The sequence below is a fragment of the Macaca fascicularis genome, chromosome 16 (genome assembly GCF_037993035.2).
Source record: "Macaca fascicularis isolate 582-1 chromosome 16, T2T-MFA8v1.1".
NCBI lineage: Eukaryota > Metazoa > Chordata > Mammalia > Primates > Cercopithecidae > Macaca > Macaca fascicularis.
Genome location: NC_088390.1, coordinates 18,257,484 through 18,274,653, shown reverse-complemented (window position 1 = coordinate 18,274,653; position 17,170 = coordinate 18,257,484). Strand labels below are relative to the sequence as shown.

Sequence of the window (17,170 nt, the reverse complement as noted above, 5' to 3'; positions counted from 1 at the left end):
GTTTCCCCAGCTCTAAAATGGGTTTGCTTCAATGGCTTGGCACAGAGCCTGGCACATCATGGGTACTTGGTAAGTGGCTGTGGAGAGGAAAGAAATGCTGATGCCGGCCGGGCGCGGTGGCTCAAGCCTGTAATCCCAGCACTTTGGGAGGCCGAGACGGGTGGATCACGAGGTCAGGAGATCGAGACCATCCTGGCTAACACAGTGAAACCCCGTCTCTACTAAAAAATACAAAAAAACTAGCCGGGCGAGGTGGCGGGCGCCTGTAGTCCCAGCTACTCGGGAGGCTGAGGCAGGAGAATGGCCTGAACCCGGGAGGCGGAGCTTGCAGTGAGCTGAGATCTGGCCACTGCACTCCAGCAAGGGAGACAGAGTGAGACTCCGTCTCAAAAAAAAAAAAAAAAAAAAAAAAAAAAAGAAATGCTGATGCCAGTCTGTACCCCAGTCTCCAGCCAGCCCCTTCCGGTCACCTGTATGCACGCAGGACCCGCAGCTGCCCGCCAGCCTCCTGGCCACTTTTGACCATCCTCAGGAGTTTGATGCCCACGTGGGACACAGCTAGGAGCTGCACACCAGTGCCCACACTGCCCTGGGGCAGAGATAAAGGGCATGTGAGGGTCCTCTCGTCTCATCCCTGAATCATCTGGACAGGTAGGGGGCAGGTGAGGGACTCGCACCGTGGCAGGGAAGAGGCGGGAGAAGTAGACCTCCCAGGTGTCTCGTGCAGCACTGACCACGGCCCGCTTCACGCTCTCTGTTACCAGGGGCCTCTGTGTGTCCAGCTGATTCTGGGCTATGGGAGGCCAGGTCTGGTGAGGACCCCCTCCCATTCTCCTGGCAGCCCCCATCTCGGGGATGTCAGGGAGGGAGGTGGCTGATACCCAGCAAGAAGGTATCTGACCAGTGTCTATACTGGGAAACTGAAACCCAGAAATGGACAAGATGGCCAGCACACACAGTGTGTCAGGCATTGCCAATCCCAAACATGCAGCCCAGCCATGCGAGAGGCCAGAGAAGCAGAGCAAGGAGGCACATGTCTGGGAGATGGTGGGTCTGGGCTTGTCAGCCTCCGTCTCCCTCTGGGACAGGGCTGGCCGTGCCTCTGACTCGTTGCCCCATCAATACCGTCCCCTCCCCTGAGATACCAAACAAGGCCTTCATTCTGAGCCTCTCATCCTCAGAGATGCGCAGGCAGGCCTCGGAGAGTGTGTCGTGCAGGATCTGTGGGAACAGGCTGTGATGCAGGCAGCACATGGGACTCCCCCAGCTGGGACCCAGGTCGGACTATACTAGGGTGAGTGGCAATGTGGGGGGGTCCCATTTTGCAGCAGTGGGGTCATCTGTAAGCTGGTTCATCTGTGTAAATCAGATCCCACTGACAGGGCCCTCTCCTTTCTCCTCACCCCCACAATCCAGGCTGCCCTTCCTAGGCCACAGTTTCCTAATTTATACAGGGGGTTTACATTTGATCTCTGGGCCATGTCTAGCTCAGACAAACTATGACTCTCATTAGGTTGAACTGTGAGCTCACTGACCCTGCCCATGGGAGGGGGAGATTCAATAAAACAGCTGCCCATCCTCACCCTGGTCAAGGACCCCAAATCCCAGCATGCAGAGGCAAGCTTTGCAGCTAGCTCATCTTTGCGTCCACACTGCCCTGCTGAGTTCACTGAGGCAGAAAGGGGAGAGAGGACTTTACCTGCCGGAACAGGAGGTCAAGCTGCACAGGATGGCTGTAGCTGTCCTTGGGGTAAAACACCTGCAGGGGCGGGGCTTCAGTGGGTACCTTCCGACTGCCCCCTCCCTATGCTTCACACCCGGCCCCGCCCCCTAGATGCAGCTCCGCTCCGGCTCTAACTCCACCCCTGGCTTCAGCCCGGCTTTTTTCTATCCTGGGCTCGCTCCCCAAGTCCTAGACACTCCTCTACCCCGCTTCAGTCCCTCCCCTGGCTCTGGCCGTGCTCTGCACCTCTTTGCGCAGGAAGATCCTCCAGGGGGCGTCCTGATAGCCGTAGAAGCTGGGGTTGATGAGGCGGTGCAGCCGCGTCTGCATGGGTTCCTCAGGGGGCTCCAGCGACCGCGAAGGCAGAGCTGGGGAGCGCGGGGGTCAGGGAGGCAGGAGAAAGCACCTCATTTTTAAATTTAATTTTAACTTTTTTGAGATGTAGTTTCGCTGTTGCCGCCCAGGCTGGAGTGCAGTGGCGCATTCTCGGCTCACTGCAAGCTCCGCCTCCCGGGTTCAAGCGATTCTCCTGCCTCAGCCTCCTGGGTAGCTGGGATTACAGGCGCCCGCCACCATGCCCGGCTAATTTTTTGTATGTTTAGTAGAGATGGGGTTTCGCCATGTTGTGCCAGCTAGTCTGAACTCCTGACCTCAGGTGATCCGCCCGCCTTCCTCCCAAAGGGGATTACAGGTGTGAGCCACTGCGCCCGGCCACAGGAACCTCTTAGGATGAAGTGGGAAAGGCAAGGCGGGTGGAGGAGGGGACCCAGGGGCGGTCCACAGAAACAGCTGTTCACTAGGGTCACACATGACCCAGCCTTTCATTCAACACATAAAAACACCTATTGGATTTGGTTTTTTTGTTTTTTTGTTTTTAGATAGAGTCTTGCTCTGTCGCCCAGGTTGGAGTACAGTGGCTCTATTTCGGCTCACTGCAAGCTCCGCCTCCTGGGTTCAAGCGATCATCCTGCCTCAGCCTCTGGAGTAGCTGGGACTACAGGTGCGTGCCACCACGCCCAGCTAATTTTTGTGTTTTTAGTAGAGAAGGGGTTTCACCATGTTGGCCAGGATGGTCTCGATCTCTTGACCTCGTGATCCACCTGCCTCGTCCTCCCAAAGTGCTGGGATTACAGGCGTGAGCCACTGTGCCCCACCAAAACAACTATTGTATACAGGCCTGGGTTAAAGGCTGAGATGGCCCTGCAAATAAAGTAGACAAGGCCCCTGCCCTGGAGTTTAGTGCCCATGGCAGGTGTGGGTGGCACAGATCATTCAGAAACAAAACTCTCACTGCCTGAGGCTAGGGTGGCAGTAAAGCAGGGTGGTTTAGGACAGACCCTGGCGAACTGGTCTGTGAGGCCCTTCACTCCTAGCAGTCTAGGCAGACCTTGCTGAGGTGACAGAGGTGACATTTGAGCTGTGACATGAATGGTGAGAAGGAGCCAGGCATGCAAAGGTCTTGGGGAAGAGCATTCTAGGCACAGGAAACATGCAAGGCGGAAGTGGGCTTGGAGTGTTCCGAGAACAGAGAGGAACAGAATGTGGCAAGGGGAGGCAGAGAGATGAGGCTGGGGAGGTGGACACATCATGCAGTGTCTCATAGGCTACAGTGAGGAGTTTGGAGCTTATTGTAGGAGCCATCAGGCGTTTTTGTCAGGCGCAGGATGGGAACTGCTTTGTAGCTGTTAAGATCACTGTGGCTGCCGAGAGACAGAGGGTGTAGAGGTTAGGGCTCCAACTGTGATGCCAGGAGGCCTCAGCTGATATCCCTGGTCTGACACTTTTGAGCTGTGTGACCTTGGGCAAGCCACTTAACCTGTCTGTGCCTCTATTTCCCCATCTGCAACATGTAGGAACAACAGTGCTACCTTGAAGGGTTCTGGTAGGATTACATAAGCTAGGATAGGCCTGGCCTGAGATCTGTGCTACTTAAGTGTATATTATAATTACACCAACGTGCTCACAAGATGTACACAGGGGCTCAGGGACACAGACACACACACTCCACCAACACACTCACCTGTGCCCACAGACTTCCTCATATACTTGGACACCCTCCCCTCCTTCCCTCCTGGCCCTCTCACCTGAAGTGGGTGCCATGGATGGCCTTGGCACACTGGTCACCGGCTTCACCAGGGCCACAGCCTCTCTGGACACCTGTCCCACCCCAAAGAGACTGCTCAGGGGGCAACAGGCAGGCCCTGTGGAGGGGCAGTGGCAGGGCCACAGCTTGTAGGGGTAGCTGGTTTCTGAGGATCCCTGAGGCCCCTCTTTGTCTTCTGTTCCACCTGGGACCAGTCCCACCCTCCCCCTCACCTGGGTGCCAGGTGCAGCTGCCAGGTGAGTCATCTGCCCCTTCAGGATCATCAGGGCCTCCTCGTGGGGGTCTGGCCGCTTCATGAACACCTTCCCGCCATCCTTCCTGTGGGCATTGGAGTACTGTGGTGGGTTGACACTGAGTCTCCCTTTCCTGTCACATAGTTTGACAGTAGGGAACGTCCTCCTCCTCCACCACCACTCCCCCATCATTATAAACGAGAATCCAGGGAGAAGCAGAGACTGGCCTGAAGTCCTACAGCACAACCTAGACAACAGCAGGGCCTCATCTGGACTCAACAGTATAAACAAACTTTCTCCCTAACAGGAGCTGGGCAGGGTGTTTCAACTCAGTAAGCTGGTGGGCCATGATGGACACTCAGGCACAGTGAGGGGGCTGGAGCGCTGGGGGCGGGGGCAGTGCTGACCTGAGGGCCTCGGGCCGGCCTCCCCGGAATGGCTGCTGGTACTGCCTGACAATATTCTTGATCTGCTGTGTGGGCTGTGGGAAGTGCTCAGAGTTGAGCGTTGAGTACCGGACCAACTCTGGGGAGGGTGAAGCTGTGGGCAAGGGCGGGTGGTGGGAACAGGGTGAGGCCACAAGGGGCACAACCACACCCCCAGGCCTGTCCTGGGAAGCCCCAGAGGCTGGGATAGGGCACTCACTGGTTTCTGGAGAAGCCTGATCCTGAGCTAGAACAGGGGCAGCCACAGGCTTAGTGGTGAGCCTTGGAGACTTCAGAGGGCCTGGAGCCAAGGGCTTTGGAGTGACACGAAGAAGCACAGGTTTGGCAGGGGGACCGGTGCCTACAGACTTCGGCTGTGCCTCTGGTGCTGGGGGTTTCTGTGGAGAACAGGACGTGAGGATGGGCTGCTTGGGATACACCAGGCTGCTCTCTGGGACCCCAGATCTCTGTCAAAGATGGGTTGTGGAGCTCCTGGGCTCAGAGAGGCACAATAGTGCCCTAGAGCAGCACAGCGCTCCTCTTTACAGCTTGTGTCTCCAAGCAACCCCTGCACCCCGGGCAGGCCAGACTCACCTCTGTGGGCAAGGATCTCAGGGCAGCACTCAGGGGCTGCTGCTGGAGCGCCATGGCCTGCAGGGTCATCTCCCGGGCCTGGGGAGAGGTGGCCGTGGTGACCAGGCAGGTCCATTCTCCACTCCCCAGCAGTCCCTCCCTCACTCACCAGCAGCACGGCCTGTTTGTGGATGAAGGCTTGCTGTAGAGCCAATGTGGAGGCGTCCAGGCCTGGGACTGAGGGGAGGGGGCAGAAGGCACAGATGGCACCGGAGATGCCCTCCTCCCTGTCCTCTCACCCCCCATCATGCTGTGGCTGCCTCCATTCTAGCAAACAAAGGTGCCTGAGGACCGGCAAGTGGCTTTGGCCCTGCCCAACCCTGGAACCACCTGGGGAAGGCACTGACTTGGCTTTGGCTCTGGGGGTCTCCTGGGGGTGTCTTCAGTACCACTACTGCTGCCTCCACTGGGCTGGCCTCCCCCTTTCATTCGGTAGGCAATGGCTGTTGGCTTCTCCAGGTCCTGGGGGCAGTAGGTGGCTCAAGTGACCATCTCAATGTTGTACTCCCAAGGTTCCATGGCAACAGGCACCTGACACTGGCCATCTCCCCACCCTCTGGTGTTGGGGGACGGCCTCCTGCTGGCTCAGGGTCTGCTCTATGCTCAGCCTTTACCCTGATGGCATCCCAATCAGTCCTCCCCATAACCATGTGCGCTCCCAACCCGTCCCCTCTTCCCCAGAGGAGTAAACTGAGGCTCAAGGAGGGGCTGTGCCCTGCTCAGGGCTGCATATCATGCCGGGGCAGTCGGGGTGGGGTGGGTTCTGGAATTTCCAGAGTGAGCAAGGGTATCTGAGGGGTATCATGAGATCTGGGGCCAGAAGACCCAGGGACCAAGGTCATTCAACTCCATCCAGATAGAGATATTTTAGTGGCCCCAGGGGGCTGGCTCCCAACAAAGGTGCACTTCTTCCCTTTTTTTTTTTTTTTCTTTGAGACAGGGTCTTGCCATTGCCCAGGCTGGAGCACAGTGGTGCGATCACAGCTCACTGCAGCCTCGAACTCCTGGGCTCAAATGATCCTCCCATCTCAGCCTCCTAAGTAGTTGGGACTACAGAGGCATGCCACCACGCCTGGCTAGAGGTGCACTTCTAACTGTGGGTCCTTCCAGGATCAGCCAAGAGTATCTCTAGCTGTGAAGAGACCCTCATCCTTTGTCCAGCCTCCAGCAGATACCCAGATGGGACACACCACCCCATGACCCTGACTGTGAGAAGCTCTCAGGTCACCCTGTACAAGTGTGTGACTTGGGTGTACATGCTGTGCCTCCTGTCTGCAAATGACCCGCCCCACACCATCCCTACCGCATCCCCATAGGACAGCACGGGGTCGAAGAGGCTATCCAGGTAGCAGTCCAGCCCCTTGTGGGGCACAGCAGGCTCTCCAAGACTGTCTGACTCTGGAGGGGAAGGCACAAAAATATCAAGTTCTTTTTTCTTGATGATTTCCACCCCACACAGCCTCTAAGGCTCCCTTCCCACCAGAGACAGCAGCCTTTGTTGGTTGACCTTGGTGGGTTGCTGTCCCTCTTTGGGCCTCAGTCTCCCCATTTGTACCATCCTCATTGTGGCTGCTGTACCCATCAGAGTCAGGTACTTCGTGCATGTGCTCCTGGGGCTGGGGTCTAGTGGGTGTGTCCTCATCCGAGTCCCAGCTGTTCCCAAACACCCTGTGGGGAAAAGGAACGTGGAGCTGCTAACCTTGAGAGAGATCCCAGAATCCCCCAAATTTTCCTCTGCACCCCAGAATTGGGTGGCTTTCTCCCTTTAAAAGCAGGATCCTTTGGTGAACTCTACCTCCTTAAGAACCTGAAGTCTAAGTTCCGGGCTCAGCCTGTCCCAGCAGCTGGGAGGGGCAGGCCTTCTGCCTGGGAGTGGCCATCTGTGAGGGGGTACCCCGTAGCTACCTACACTTTGGGGCCTCCCCTGCTGGTTACAGGCCCCTCTGCACCCACAATGAAGTAGGACTTCTGTCGAGGGAAGTCCCTGAGCAGCTCCAGGTCCGACACCAGGTCCAACACATAGTCGTGGCCAGCCAGCTCTGCCCACTGGACACCATTCTTCATGGCCACGGTCCAGCCACGCCAGCCATCTGCCAGCCCCCTGGTGATGGCATGCACAGGAATAGAAATGAGGGACAGAGTCGTCAGGCACTACCTGGGGAGATCCTGGGTTATAAGCCAGACTCTAAACATGAACAGAGTGGACCCTATGGGACCCTCTGGGGGATCTGACCTCCCCCCACAACATTCCAGGTACATAAGAGTATGCTGGGAGGGCATCCTAGGAGCCAACCTGTGCCTCAGAATGTCTCCAGCCACTTCTTCTCCCGTACTCCAGGAGTGCACCGGGCAGGAGAACTGGTCACCTGGGGCGCAGCAGGTGCTGGGCTCAGGTTGGAGCATCTGAGTCCAGTTTGGCTGTATCTCCCTGCTTGCTTCTTCCTCTCAGGCTTCTTGTATCTGTAGCCTCACTTCCCTGGCTCCCCTTTCCTGGGCCAGGTCCCACCACCCCCACACAGACTTTCACGCAGAGCCACATCTGAGAAGGCCCCTCCCCAGCTCCAGAGCATCCAGTGGCTTCTGCCATCCCCCAGGGCTCATTGGGCCCTGCTGACTCCCACTGCCCTCACTGAGGTGAGAGAAGGCAGCTTACCATTGAAGCAGCCCACGTCCAGCGCCATGTTGGCCTTCTCATAGGTCGCTGTCCACTCGAGCTGGGTCGGGGGTAAGGTGCGGGCAGCCCCCGAGCCCTGCTGTTGGGCCCGGCCCATGGCCTGCATGAGGCGATGCTGACACACAGCCTGGAAGCCATTCCGCCCATAATCAGACACAAACCTGATGGGTAGGAGTTGGAGCCGGGATCAAGAGGGATCTGAAGCTAGCTGGGGGCTGGGGGCTGCGGGGTGGGGGTAGGAAATTCTGAGGTTAGTTCGAGAAAGGCCCAGGCTATCTCAGAGCTCCAAGGTGAGGCTGCGAAGGCCCCAGGCTAGTTCAGAAGGGTCCCAGGCTACAGTCCAGTGCTCTGGGACTGCATTTAAGGGGTCCCAGGCTAGCTTACAAAGGATCTGTTTAGTTTAGAGTCCCATGGCTAAACTGAAAGGGTCCCAGGCTAGTCCAGAAGTATCTCAGGCCAGCACAGAGGTCCAAGGATAGGCCAAAGAGGTTCCAGCTGGTTGGAATAAAATGTCATTGACAGGATGGGGTCTGCAGCTGGGTGTGGGCAACAACCAGAACTCTGTCTTCACTCTCTCACAGGGCGACCTTGAGTGGTTATCTGCCCTCTGAGCCTCTCCTCTAAGTTTTCATCTATAAAAGGGACGGCTGAGGGTTCAACTCAACCCAGGCCCAATGAGCCCAATCCCTACCAGTCATTCCTCATGCTTCCCTCACCCCAACATCTTATACCCCCTGCAGCTAAGCCTGGCCAAGAGCAGCACTGGTGCAGGCCCATAGTAGCTAGAGAGGGAACCTAGCACCATGCCCTCAGGAAAGCCCTAGGCAGGCAGGCCAGCAATGGCCCTACCCTGCTGTCAGCTGCCACGGAGTCACAAGACTGGCCAGGTGATGTCCACCTGCTGCATGCTGGTCTGAGCAAGAGTCTGTACACTCCGTAACTCATGGAGGTGGGTTCTGTTGTCATCCCCAAATTATAAGGGAGAAACAGGTTCAGAGAGGGGCAGTGACTTGTCTCAAGCCACACAGCAGGTAAGTATCAAAGCTGAGATTCACACCCAGGGCCTGCCTGTGTGATCTCCTTGCAAATCATCCTTCTCATCCAGCAGGGTGACATCATTGTGATGGTTATACCCACATAGCACCTACCATGTGCCCCTCTCTGTTCTAAGCACTTCACGTGTGTTTATATATTTTATCCGCACAATAGCCTATGAAGTAGGTACTATCATTATGCCATTTTTTTTTTTTGAGACGGAGTCTCGCTCTGTCGCCCAGGCTGGAGTGCAGTGGCCGGATCTCAGCTCACTGCAAGCTCCGCCTCCCGGGTTCACGCCATTCTCCTGCCCCAGCCTCCTGAGTAGCTGGGACTACAGGCGCCCGCCACCTCGCCCGGCTAGTTTTTTGTATTTTTTTTAGTAGAGACAGGGTTTCACCGTGTTAGCCAGGATGGTCTCGATCTCCTGACCTCGTGATCCGCCCGTCTCGGCCTCCCAAAGTGCTGGGATTACAGGCTTGAGCCACCGCGCCTGGCCGCCATTTTTTTTTAACATCAGACAGGGTCTTGCTCTGTTGCCCAGGCTGAAGTGTAAGTGGCATGATCCTGGCTCACTGCATCCTCAGCCTCCTGGGTTCAAGCAATGCTCCTGCCTCAACCTCCGGAGTATCTGGGACTACATGTGTGTGCCACTATGCCTGGCTAATTTTTAAATTTTTTGCAGATACAAGGTCTGGATACATTGTCCAGGCTGGCCTTGAACTCCTGGGCTCAAGCAATCCTCCCATCTTGGCCTCCCAAAGTGCTGGGATTACAGGCATGAGCCACTGTCCTGGTCTTGTGCTGATGTTTTAGCAAGGTTTGAGGGTGACACATCTCATGACTGAACATGAAAAGTCAATCATCACACTTATAAACTATAAAAGAATAACCCCCATTTGATATGTAAGGAAACTGAAGCCCAGAGAGGTTAAGTAACTTACCCAAGGTCACACAGCTCATATGGCTGAGCTGGGATTTGAACCCTGATTGCCTGAGTCCAGCATCCATGCTCCTGATCACCCCATTAAACTCTCATGCTGTGAGAGCTCAATGCTCTTTTCCAAATTCCCCACATGCCGGTCTTGTCCCACTCTGAGTTCTGGAAGTCCCTCATCCAGTCTGACCTAACTCCTAGCCCCTGCAGTGAAGGCCTGCCCTCCTTTCTTGCTCTGAGCCCAGTAGAAACGCATAGCAGCCCCTGGCCAGCCTCCATGCCTGAGCTTCCCAGCACAGAGATATGACTCCTGGCCTGACCTTTAAGACCCTGACTTAGGCCCCACTGCTGGTGCCACCATCCCTCATGTCCCAGCCCCTACCCAGTCCCACTCACTTGAGAAGGTACTTGTTGAAGCGCGGGGAAGGTGCAAAGCCACTGAGGCAGGTGGCCAGCAGCAGCCAGCCCCGCTCAGCATTGTGGGCATTGTGATTGTGCCACACCTGATTGGCCAGCTGTGCCAGGATCTCGTCCCGCAGCTCAGGCACCGCCAGCCCCTTCTGCACAATGTAGTTCCCGAAGATGTTCTCCCGGGCACCATGCAGGTGGGGGTCACCCATGAAGCGCAGGATCTGGGCCACGAACAGAGTTTCCTGGGCGTCTCAGAAAGTTGTTCCTTCCACTCCCCACCCCACAACATGCATCCCTCTCATATACATATATACATGGAGTACTTTTTTTGAGATGGGGTCTCTGTCACCCAGACTGGAGTGCAGTGGCGGGATCTCAGCTCACTACAGCCTCAACTTCCCCGGGCTCAAGTGATCCTCCCACCTCAGCCCCTCAAGTAGCTAGGATTACAGGTGCATGCAGCCACACCCAGCTAATTTTTGTATTTTTAGTAGTGACAGCGTTTCACCATGTTGCCCAGGCTGGTCTCAAACTCCTGGACTCAAGGGATCTGCCTGCCTTGGCCTCCCAAAGTGCTGGGATTACAAGTGTGCGCCACCGTGCCCAGCATACAACTGCCGTATTCTATGCTGAATGACCAGGCAGTTTACCTAAACTATGGGAAAATTAAAGATCCAAAGTATGTCATCTTTCCTGTTCATGAACCTTCTAGAACTCCCCATGCAGCCCCAGCCCTCTCCCTGCACCGCTGGCCTCCAGTCAGCCCCCACCTCCTGCTCTATCTAGGCCACACAGTGTTCTTTTTAACATTCAGATATGACCACATCCCTCTCACAGAAGCACCTGCCTTGGCTCCCTAGGTCCCTTGGGATGAAATCTAAGCTCTGGGTCTGTAATCAAGGCCTCACTGGCCAGTCTCACCCTTGCCCTCCTGACTCCGTTCTGACCATACCAATTTCCTCTTCTCTGTGTACTTTCTCCACTCTCCCTGCCTGGCAAATTCCCCTCCAGCTCAAATGCCTTCTCCTCCAGGAAGCCCTCTCTGGCCCTGCCCAGGGCTGAATTAGTGGCCCCATCAGACTCCCTAGCCTTGGTGCTTCCCTCTGTCCATACTGGTGGTCACTGGCTGGGTCAACTCTGCCTCCCCCTTCAAACTGAGAAGTCCTTAAGGAGAAGGTCTGGGTCTCTTCTTGGTGTCCCCAAGAGGCTCCAAGGCAGCCTTTTTTTTTTTTTTTTTTCGCCAGGAAGATGGCTGGGAGAAGAAAAGTCACCAGTCCTCAGAGAGGAAGCCAGATCTCCCCCTCTGACATAAAAGTCCCTCCTTTGGGGAAGAGGTGTGGGGCTCATGGATTGGGCTTGCGGGGGGCTGGGAAGACTGGGAGCCTCATGGCCCAGCTTCAGGGCCAGGGGCTATGAATTAGAAGGTGGGCTGGGGCAGACCCCATACCAGCTTGAAGACGCTCACGGCTTCTGCATGGTGCTCGGCGGGCAGCTGCGTGAGGGGTGTCCTCAGGGGCACTGTCAGCATCCCAAAGGCAGGTTCCTAGGGCACAGGGCAGGCACATGAGCAGACACAGCCGGGACTGACAGGCACATCTGGACCCACTGCTCCATGCCACATGGGACTCCAAGGCCTATGAGGCAGGGGCTTCGGTCCTCAGTGTATGGATGAGGAAACTGAGGGCTGGTGAGGGGCCACCACAGTGGCCTTCAGCAAGTCGGTGGTAGGGACAGGATAAACCCTCATCTGGAGGGGAGGAAATCAGAGCTGGGCTGACATGCTATAGCTCCACCAGTTGTTCAATTTCTGAAATATTTCCAGACTGGTTGGTGGTAAACAGCCCTGCCCGAGCCCTGAGGGCTCTCCACTGCTATCCAGACCCCAGGGATCTCCCAGATTCCCTATGATGCAGCAACTAAAAGGTTCATACCCAACACCACAGGGCGCAGCCAGGAGCTTGCCCCAGGGCAAGGACAATGTCCATTCGAATTGGTCAGCATCTATCAGTCAGGGCACCTTGGACCTCAACTAGCCCTTACCTTGAAGTGGCACCGGACAAACTTGGCCATAGGATAGTTGTTGATGTCCAGGGGCAGTGTGACACGGGGCTCAGCCTGGAGCCGAGGAGTCCGCACAGGGGCCACCTGAGGCACCTGGGCCAGCCTGAGGCCTGTGGAGAGAGGAGGGAATGCGGTGCCTGCTCTGATCTGCCTGTGCCCTCCCCCCGCCTGGCGCTGACCCACCTGCCACTGCTTGCAAGAGCCCAGCCAGCTCAGCCGGTACCTCCAGGTGCCCCACAGCCACTACCTCCCGCTTGCTCAGCTCCTGGAGGGACAGTGCATGGGGCAGACAGGCCTGCCACATCCCCACCTGCCAGCCTCCCTCCTTGACCCTGCTGCCACCCAGACCCACACCCACCTCCTGCTCCCGCAGCCACGCCCCCTCCACCTGGCACCTCCACTCTGCCCTCAGCTTCAGGAGAGCAGATGTCAAGGTGGGGAGCTGCAGGCAGAGGTGACGATGGGCACCCAGGCAGGCCAGGCCAGCTTATGCAAGGTGGCCACACTCAAGCAAGGGGGACAGTTTGCCTGTTGTGTGGAGGTGACTGCCCCCCTCCACACGTGGGGCAGGAGGCTGAGGTTGGCCAGAGAAACAGGGAGGGGAAAGGAGAGAGAGCAAGACAGAGACAGAGGCAAAAGGCGGAGGCAGGAAAACGCTGGGGAAAGAGACACACAAGGAGAATTTCTGGGAGGTGGCTGAGCACTGCATCATGGGAAGCCCTCCTCTGCAGCACCACAAAACCTTCAGTAAAGGCTACCTACTGCTTCACTGCTTTGGGAACTGCATTTATCTTTCTGGTTGCTGGTTTACATGACAGTGGGTCAAGACACGAAGGTAAGAGCAAAACCATACCCAGTGACGTTCAGGTCGCCAAATTCTAACGGTCCTCAATTCCTGAAGACCCCACTGTGAACCCAGCACCAGCCCAAATCCTTCAATGCAACATCTCGTTTAACCCTCTCCACAATCCCAAGGGGTAGATGGGAAAATTGAGGATAGACAATGGCCAAGGTTACAGAGCTAGTGGGTGGCAGAGGCAGAATTTGAACCCAAGACGGCCTAAGGCCAATGGTCTCCTCTTGGGTGCTAAGTGCCTTTTCCCCTTCTCTGCTGTCCCCTTGGACCCAGGTAAGGTAGAGCCTATACCTTGAGATAGCGTCGGCGGCTCATGTATGCGTGTACCAGGGACCGGAACTTCACCAGACTCCTCCTCATCTGCTGATAGCGTTGCCTGGGTTGGGGGAGTGGGGAGGTCAGGGATTGGGGCCACAGGGTGACAGGGTGATGAAGGGGCAGAGAGGCCCTTGCCAGCCTGGCCTGGGAGCCAGTGCCCACATCTCACTCTTGGGGTCCTTTGGCACAAAGGGAAACTGGAGCTCAGAGAGGGGCAGTGACTTGGCCAAGGTCACACAGCAAATTAAGTAGCAAGGCCTGGATTAAACCTGCCGGAATAATTTATTTTCCAACAGCTTATAATCTCAGGGTCCCTGAAATGCAGGGTAAGGTCCCTCTTGGCTGAATGGATTCCCACCCACCAGTTACAAGGACCTGGGGTTGGCTGGGAAGGACATTCAAAAGCAGAGACGCAGAGAATCTGATCATCCTCCTACAGAGGCCTCCACCCTCAGCTTGCATGCTTCCACGGATAGGGAGCTCATCACCCAGGGTCAGGCGTGGCCTCTCCTGAGCCTGACCATAGGTCTCCTAGGAATCCTGCCTTTTCTGTGCCTCACCTGGCAAGGTAGCCACGAGCCCGGCTTTGCAGCAGGATGATCTTGTGGCGCAGAGAGCGGAATCGCCGCTTAATGAAGAAGCCACGGAGGCAGCGCTGCAGCGTGAGGGCTGCCAGATTCAGGACATGCTCTCGCATACTCTCCAGCAGCTGGTATAGGTGTTCTTTAAGGAACAGCTGAGGGCAGGAGGAAGGCACTGAGGCAGATAGGAGCCAGGAGGCTGGACTAAGGGCCCCTCCCTCTCTAGAAGTCCGTGGAGACAGAATAGGCAGGGCAGCCTCCTAGAGCGGGGCTGGAGGATGGGGTGGATTTGGAGAGGTTGAAGGATGCTGGTGAATCAGGTAGTTAGCATTCCATGTCCCAAGCTCATCTGGGTTGCTCCTGGGACGGCAGTCTCTAGCTTGGACATTTCTGACTCAGTAGTTGTGGAGCCCCCGAACTTGGGGTCTCCAAGGGCTGACTGTGGGGCGGGACTCACCTTGCTGACCCCAACACGGTACATGTTTGGCATGACTTTGCACAGGCGACTCAGCACTGACACACACATGTCCCCATTAGCCGGCAGGTCATGCTTGAGGGCCACTAGACAGCAGTACCTGGCAGGGGGCCCAAACTCAGTCTGAGGCTATGAGACCTACCTGGGGTGCCTGCTAGACCATGGGGTTACCGCCCCCAGCCCCGTGTCCAAAAGGCCTAGTCCCAGTGGTGGCTCCACGAATAGTTTGTTGTAATCTGAAAAAAGGCACTCCATCCTCAAGATTCTTTACTTCTGGGTGTCAGACAATTGTTATAATAGATGATTTCAGTAGAACAGGACACTTGACTGCCACCTGCTGGAAACTTGTCATTGTAACTACTAAAATCATTCTAATCAACACGGAGGGTTGATTATACATATTATATGTTATACAACATATAACTACAAAAAAGGCAATACAATAAATGTATCTACCACATAACAGCTAGCATGTGGCAGCCTTGTGAAGTATACAACCTGAGCAACTGTGCATGGCAAGCCCTGTACTGCCTGGGTTGTGTATTCCTGGGGCCATGGGGACTTGGGCAGGGATTTGTAGAGCTCAGGAACTACCCTAACCAAGATACCTGTCGATGAACCCCTGGAAAGGCAGGCGCACTGGAAATCCCTCCTTGCGGATCCTCACGGTCTCCAGCACCCCTGAATAGCGTAACTGTGCCATTACCACATCTGGCTCAAAGAGATTTGGCTCCTGTAGGGATGCCCAGAGAGGGAGTCTGCACATTGGCTCAGCCATGTGCAAAGGGCACAGTCATGGTGAATAGTCCCAATGCTAGGCTGGGCAGATGCAGGTCCAGAGAGGCCAAGCCACTTGCCCAAGGTCGCACAGCATGGGCAGGAGGATTTGGCTCTCTCAGAGGCCTCAGCTCTCACTCACCTTCTTGTGGTTGGGCTTCAGGCAACGCATGAACAAGGGGTTACACCTGGTAGCGGCAGGAAGAGGACAGCGTGAGGCCTCAGAAAAAGAAGGCGCTCACCCTCTGAGGGTCATGAGGTGGGTTAAGGATGAGACTGGGTGCTCCGCCCACCTGCCCCCCACCCCACCTCTCCATCTTTTCCACCAGATCCAGGAGTGACTGCTGGAACTTGGCAGCCACGGTGTGTGCCTTGTAGAGCCGAGTGACGGAGCTGCTCTTGCCCAGGCGCTGAGGGGCAGCCTGTGGGGCATGGCTGGAGAAGAGGTGTGCCACCACCTGGGCAGGGGTCAGGGCAGGGAAAACAGGCAGGGGCCGGGAGACCGAAATGAGGAGGAACAGAGAGCAGGAGTCAAATCTCTGAACCAGGGGGATCTGAAGACTAACTGGACCCCTGTTCTCTCTGCAAGGCCTCTGTCATCCTAACTTACATGCTTCTCAAAACAGGTAGGGCTCAGCACCTTCCAAGGGATCCATCCCATAACTGGCTTTTTCCCCTTCAGTCTAAGGAACACACAGTCACTGACTGTGTGCCTGGCCCCAAGGTGGCCTGTTAGACACATGGTTGTGAACTCTGGCTATGACCTCATGAGGAGGGTGCCCAGTGGACAGGAGGAAGGGGAGGGCCAGATAGGGGAGGTGATGTTACCAGGCCTGTGCTCTGTCATAGGGCCATCTGCTGGCCGTAGTGTAGCTGGGATGCAGGGCCTCCCTAAGCCTTCAAGGAACCCAAAGTTGGTACCCCAAGCTCTCCCCTGGGGCCTTATGGGTAGTGTGGGGGAAACTGAGAATACCAGGAGGTGGGATTGGGGGAACAGGTCTGGCAAGAAGCCAGGAGAGAATGGGCCAGGGAACGGGGTGGGGCCCGGAGTGGGGTAAGTACAGGGCAAGGTCACAGCTGGTGGGGTACAGGGTTAGAATTGTGAGTGGGGCCGGGCTCTAGCCACTGGGGCTGTCAGGAGCCAGATGGCAGGATCAGGATGAGGAGCCAAGCTAGGCGGGAACAGGCCAGGGACAGGGTGTCCAGGCCACCCTTGTCTTTGGCCAAAGCTAAGCGGAGCCAGGACGTGGCAACATGGTCTAAGGCCTGCAGGCGGGCTGGGTGTGGGTGTGGGGCCATGCGTGGGGGCAGGGCCAGAGTGGTGGAAGGCGAGGCTCACCCGTGTCCGGCTCCGTACGAACAGATCCAGCACGTCCTGGCGCACTTGGTCGTGGTTCTTGTCCAGGAACTTGTGCACCTGCAAAGGGGAACAATGGCCCGGGTAATCCTGGCCTCTGTCTCTCTGTCTACCCTAGGAGGGACTGCATCCTCCTCACCTCTATGGTCCTACCTCTCCAGTCCCCACCATTCTCCCTATTCCTGGGGGAGGGGAGCATTCACCATGGCTTCACATGACCAACCTGGGTCTTGGCCTCACCCTCAGTGAAGGACATTGTCCTGCACCCATTCTACAGATGAGAAAAGTAAGGCCTGGATGGGGACAGAGGCACGGAATCCTAGCCTGAGACACCTCCAGGGCAGGAATGTACCTCAGATAATAGTGATGAGGGTGACCACAGTGAAGTCACTATTGATGAGCTACTCTTTATCAAACCCACCCTATATTTCTCACACCCACCCCATGAGTTGGGCACTATTATTATCCCCATTTTCCAAGTGAGAGAACTGAAGCTCAGACTAGCTAAGCAATTTGCTCAAGGTCACAGAGCTTGGGCACAGCAGAGTCAGAATTGGACCTGGGTGTGAA

General features: G+C 56.3%; 1 protein-coding gene and 1 non-coding gene across 2 annotated transcripts in view; both read right to left on the bottom strand.

The window, feature by feature from the left end:
* MYO15A (myosin XVA) overlaps positions 1–17,170 on the bottom strand; it is a 64,511-nt gene that overhangs the window by 26,380 nt on the left and 20,961 nt on the right. The window contains exons 17-45 of the mRNA XM_065532843.1: positions 16,583–16,660; positions 15,553–15,701; positions 15,386–15,431; positions 15,075–15,199; positions 14,449–14,566; positions 13,971–14,146; positions 13,384–13,468; positions 12,595–12,648; positions 12,420–12,501; positions 12,216–12,346; positions 11,623–11,718; positions 10,161–10,396; positions 7,772–7,953; positions 7,412–7,484; positions 7,028–7,219; positions 6,626–6,786; positions 6,422–6,516; positions 5,466–5,580; positions 5,228–5,295; positions 5,080–5,157; positions 4,706–4,883; positions 4,468–4,600; positions 4,040–4,145; positions 3,808–3,880; positions 1,970–2,091; positions 1,700–1,759; positions 1,146–1,221; positions 678–793; positions 471–589 (exon numbers count right to left, since the gene is read on the bottom strand). Coding sequence (XP_065388915.1) covers positions 471–589; positions 678–793; positions 1,146–1,221; positions 1,700–1,759; positions 1,970–2,091; positions 3,808–3,880; positions 4,040–4,145; positions 4,468–4,600; positions 4,706–4,883; positions 5,080–5,157; positions 5,228–5,295; positions 5,466–5,580; positions 6,422–6,516; positions 6,626–6,786; positions 7,028–7,219; positions 7,412–7,484; positions 7,772–7,953; positions 10,161–10,396; positions 11,623–11,718; positions 12,216–12,346; positions 12,420–12,501; positions 12,595–12,648; positions 13,384–13,468; positions 13,971–14,146; positions 14,449–14,566; positions 15,075–15,199; positions 15,386–15,431; positions 15,553–15,701; positions 16,583–16,660 — 3,323 coding nt within the window. The remainder of the gene's footprint in view (positions 1–470; positions 590–677; positions 794–1,145; positions 1,222–1,699; positions 1,760–1,969; positions 2,092–3,807; positions 3,881–4,039; positions 4,146–4,467; positions 4,601–4,705; positions 4,884–5,079; positions 5,158–5,227; positions 5,296–5,465; positions 5,581–6,421; positions 6,517–6,625; positions 6,787–7,027; positions 7,220–7,411; positions 7,485–7,771; positions 7,954–10,160; positions 10,397–11,622; positions 11,719–12,215; positions 12,347–12,419; positions 12,502–12,594; positions 12,649–13,383; positions 13,469–13,970; positions 14,147–14,448; positions 14,567–15,074; positions 15,200–15,385; positions 15,432–15,552; positions 15,702–16,582; positions 16,661–17,170) is intronic.
* LOC123569654 (small nucleolar RNA U13) lies at positions 9,617–9,717 on the bottom strand. Its single transcript, XR_006693464.2, has one exon. It is a non-coding gene; the product is annotated as a small nucleolar RNA U13 (small nucleolar RNA).